The sequence below is a fragment of the Hippopotamus amphibius genome, chromosome 3 (genome assembly GCF_030028045.1).
Source record: "Hippopotamus amphibius kiboko isolate mHipAmp2 chromosome 3, mHipAmp2.hap2, whole genome shotgun sequence".
Taxonomy (NCBI): domain Eukaryota; kingdom Metazoa; phylum Chordata; class Mammalia; order Artiodactyla; family Hippopotamidae; genus Hippopotamus; species Hippopotamus amphibius.
In genome coordinates, this window is record NC_080188.1 from 110,530,031 (window position 1) to 110,535,112 (window position 5,082).

At 36.1% G+C, this 5,082-nt stretch overlaps 1 protein-coding gene across 1 annotated transcript; it reads right to left on the reverse strand.

Annotated features, from left to right (window-relative positions):
- Nucleotides 1-413: 413 nt before the first annotated feature.
- Nucleotides 414-1,352, reverse strand: LOC130849809 (olfactory receptor 5W2-like). The gene has a single exon (XM_057728989.1). It carries the CDS (start codon nucleotides 1,344-1,346, stop codon nucleotides 414-416), a length of 933 nt encoding a protein of 310 aa, XP_057584972.1. The 5' UTR covers nucleotides 1,347-1,352.
- Between the last annotated feature and the right edge of the window lie 3,730 nt (nucleotides 1,353-5,082).

Sequence of the window (5,082 nt, forward strand, 5' to 3'; positions counted from 1 at the left end):
GAATTACTTGACTGTTTTGTTAATTAATGTCTAATATTAGCACCAACTTAAATTCATTAGTATAGGATCAACAAGATGTACTATAAAATACAAAGGGCTATAGTGCTCAAAGCTTGCTCAGTAAATGCATAATAAGTCTTAGTGAAAATGAAACAATGTTTAAATGAGAAATGAACCAAAAATTAGTAAAATTAGAAAAGTCAAAAGGTTTTTCAAAAACAGTAAGTGCCATATGTAAATCCTGACCTCATGCCAAGCAGGATATGTGAGGGGAACTGCAATATTTCTTAACCGCAGGGTTGTTCATTTAGGAATTTGGGAAAATTATGTTTCTCATGGGTCATGCCATATAATTTTACTTAAACAATTACTATATGTGTGTAAGTATGTGCACATATGCAAAATATAAGTATTTAAAAATACAATTTAGTTTTCAATTTTTCTAGGGCCTCTTTCACATCTTTGTTCCTCAGGCTGTAAATCAGGGGGTTTAACATGGGAATCACAAGGGTGTAAAACAATGAGGTCATCTTGTCTTGATCTAAAGAGTAGGAAGAACTTGGCCTGAAATACGTGAAGAGCAGAGTCCCCTGGAAAATTGCCACAGCAGTTAGGTGGAAGCTGCAGGTGGAGAAAGCTATGAACCTTCCCTCAACAGAGTGGATCTTCAAGACTGAAAGGATAATATAACAATAAGAGACAAGGACTCCTGAAATGGTACTCAATTCAATGAAACCAAAAACCATGAATATCACCAACTCATTGACCTGTGTGTCTGAGCAAGATAGCAATAGGAGAGGAGGAACATCACAAAAAAAGTGGTTAATCTCATTTGACCCACAGAAGCATAAGCGGAATGCTAATGTCGTGTGTATCAGAGCATCTGCCATTCCCACCAGGTAAACCCCAGCCATGAGCAGGGAGCACACTCTGCTGGACATGCTGACTGCATAGAGCAAGGGGTTGCTGATGGCCTTGTACCGATCGTAGGCCATCACTGCCAGCAGTAGACACTCAGAATCTGAAAAGACACAGGAGACGAAGAACTGCAGAGCACAGCCGTAGAAGGGGATTGATTTGTTCATGGCAAATAGGTCCACCAGCATCTTGGGTCCAATTGCTGTGGAATAGCAGAGGTCACAGAAGGAGAGGTGACTGAGGAAGAAGTACATGGGTGTGTGCAGCTGGGGATCCATTCTAATCAGGAGTATCATTCCAAGATTCGCCGGAAGATTAATGAGATAAAGAAGGAGAAATGTGGTAAATAGGGTCACTTTTTTCTTGGTATTCTCAGTAAATCCCAATAAAATGAATTCACTTAAGGAGGAGCAATTTTCTGTACCCATTCTTCTTTGTTTTTATGTAAACTTTTGAGAAAATGATCAAGAAAATGACACAGGCATGTGTAATACTTCTGCACATTTGCAAAATATCATAAGACAGAACATGATTTTTTTTTTCTATAATTGTCATTTTATACTTAGAAAAGTACCCAGATCATGGGTATCCACTCTTAAAGAGGGATAGCTATCTATTATGCAATAATAAGAATTATGTGGTATAGATCTTAGAGAAATTTTGGTGTAAACCTAGATGTCATTCATGAGGTATGTTACTTTCTACAAGCTCCTCTCTGAGTGTTACTTACCTTGTCTCAGAGAGTAGAAATTAATAAATTTAACTCTCTTTACTTCTTCAAAATAGTTTGGAAAAGACTTCAGTGTTAGAGAGACCAGGTTCTAAGACATAGGACTAAGCATTTCTGATGCTTAAAAATATTCACTTGGATACAAAAAAATAATTACAAAAATGATTACAATTTGTATATTTCTAAAAAAAGCGTGATTGGTTTAAGAGTCTTTGACTGTTACAGAAACAGTGATTATATCACTGACTAGGAATAGACTTCTCTCTGTCATATGTGTGTGTTTATGTGTGTGCATGTGTTTATATTTTAAGGTATACAGGAAGGAAATATAACTTATGGACTTTTCCCTTAGACCTAAGTATATATGGCATACGGTTCACTTGGAGATGAATTTGTATGTGTTTTTATTTTTATTCTGGTACCTACACTATTTTTCAATTAAAAAAATATCTTAAATTCATGTATTCACTTCCCCAATGATAAAAGGAGTAAAGGCTTTCCTGTGAACCAAGAACAAAATAAAATTCATAAAAATTTATATTGCAGATACTAAGTTCACACTGATTTTTCTGATTCTGAGAAGAAAACATTTTTTCTAGCCATTAACTGCTGATTTTAATGAGTAGGCAGCATAAAATGCTTCATTTACAATTTTCTTCCTTAAAGACTGAAATATTTTCTCCAATATTCTTTAAATTAGGATCACAAACCTACCTGAGATGAGCAGGACTTGTGTAGCTGAACAACAATAGGCAGAGTGCCTTTTATTTTACTAGGTACATTGGGACTTAAATCTCTGAAGCAACTGCCCTTAGACTTTGGCGTTATGGGAACATGTCATTAATTATATTTCTGCTTCTGTATTTTCCTCTGTGAATTCAGAGACAGCTTAGCAAAGGCTAAGATAATATGCTTCACTATTGTCACCAAATAGATCTATGGTAGGAAGGAAACTACAAATTGTATTTACGGTCACTTCACAGTTACCCTGAGACTATCTCCTGCTTCTCTAGTCAAAGAGGAAAACTATGAAACACAAACAGATCCGCGCTTAATCATTTCCAACTCCTTTGGATTGTTCATTGTGTTTTTTGAAACAGTTTCCTTTACACCTCATTCATGAATCTTATTACACTTCAATCGTATTTTCTTTTATATTGAAATATAATACATATACCATACAATTCTAATGTATACAGGGTTTTTTTATTATTATGTTATCAAGGTTGCTCAGTTATTACCACTATCTACCTCCAGAACATTGTCTTCAGTCCAGTAAGAAACCCACAGCTATTAGCTCTCACTCCCTCTACCCCTGTCCCCCAGCCCTGGCAACCACTAATCTACCTTCTGATTCTATGTGCTTTCCTATCCTTGGCCTTTCATATAAACAGACTCATGCTGTGTGTGTGTGTGTTTCTGTTAGGCTTCTTTTCTTAAGTAAAATATCATCAAGGCTCGTCCATGTTGTGCCTGTGCCAGAATATTGTTTCATTAAATGCCCCAATAATATTTCATTTTATAGATATAACACATTTTATTGATCCATTGTTCAGGTGGGTGAATGTTGAGTTGATTCTCCTCTTTAGCCGTCATGAATAATGATGCTATGTCATCTTGTCAATGCTACCTTTCAAGGCCACTTTCATCACCAAACATCATTTTATTCCCATCCTCCAACCACATATTCAGGGACATTTTGTTGACTTGGTGATGCCCTCATATTCTCCACATAATGCATTCTTTTCTGAATTATATTTATTTGATTCATGTAAGAATCTCTCTACTACATTTAAGGCCTCAGGATTAAGAGCAATGTATATTTTGTATTTTCTAAACTCCATGGTACAAGGATTTGAAAAGGTAGTGCTTTCTAAATATTTATCCCTAAGTATTTCTGTCTATTAAAGTGGAGAATGATGGACAAAGAATAGAAATTTACCTGCTTTGGGGATTTTTCTATGGATATATCTCACATGTGAAATGGCTCATTTAAAAAATTGTGCACAGTGATGAGTTTTCTACTTTAGCAGAGTTCCATTCTTTTTCTTTTTATAAATTTATTTATTTTTTAATTTATTTAATTTATTTTATTGGCTGTGTTGGGTCTTCATTGCTGCACACGGGCTTTCTCTAGTTGTGGTGAATGGGAGCTACTCTTTGTTGTGGTGCACAAGCTTCTTATTGCAGTGGCCTCTCTTGTTGCAGAGCACGGGCTCTAGGTGCATGGGCTTCAGTAGTTGCAGCACATGGGCTCAATAGTTGTGGCTCATGGGCTCTAGAGTGCAGGCTCAATAGTTGTGGTGCATGGGCTTAGTTCCTCCGCGGCATGTGGTATCTTCCTGGGACAGTGATCCAACCCATGTCCCCCGCATTGGCAGGAGGATTCTTACCCACTGCACCACCTAGGAAGTCCCATTATTTTTCTTAAAATAATTTGCTTGTATTATCCATATTAGTTCTTTGCAAAAGAAACACCAGAATTCTCATTTTTATATTGTCCCCAAATCCTCCCAACAGATAGCAATGAAATTCTTCATGATCCTAAAACTTGGTCTACCATGTTGGTATCCAGTGTGATAGAGATACTTGCTGAGGTCTCAGAACTAATCCTCCTTACACAATGACCTAAATGAAAAAAGTATCTGTCGCTCTCCCTTCTATATATGTGCTGCTGAATTACTGCTTCATTCAGGGGCTTCATGTGAGTATATTCACCACAAAATTAAAAACAGACTGCACACATGCTCACAGATTTAATTACAATATAAAAACCTATTAATAAATAAATCTGGAATTAGAAAGTACAGGGTTCTACAGTGGGTTAATGATAGTTTAGGCAGATTAAAGAAAGCTGTACACTATTTATACATTTTCCTTAAGAGATAAAATGACTATTTTTCCTCTCTGAATATTTCCTGTACTTTAATTATTCGCCAACAGAAATTGGCAAAAATACTGTAAGTCAATTCTGAATCTAGCCTTTAAGAAGACAGTATCTGAAAACCATGAGATACCATGTAGGAAGTTGAATTAATTATCTGAGGATAACTTGTGAAAGGTTTGGAGATTACTTGGATTTAGAGGTGAGAATCTGAGGCCATCTTTCTAGCCATTCTCATCTTGGGCCAGACGTGAGAGAGCTTATAGTCTAGCCCATCCTTCCACTGAATATTTCATGTGACCTCAGTCAACATGGGGAAAAATAAAATAATGAGTCAGTTGCCATTATTTTAAGTCATGTGGTTTGGGGACACTATTTATGTAGCAAAGGATAACTGGAACAGTGTCAGGACATAAATCAGAGAGAATATTTTAGGAGTATTGATTTTTACAGTAAGATATGTATATAGGATACACAAGAGTGAGTCAAAAATTATCTGCATTCTGGCTGAAGAATTTATAGAAGTTTTAATATAACCAGAGTGTGGATA

Bases quoted from the DNA above. Each gene is read 5' to 3' on its own strand.
- LOC130849809 (XM_057728989.1), bottom strand. From the start codon at position 1,346: ATGGGTACAGAAAATTGCTCCTCCTTAAGTGAATTCATTTTATTGGGA.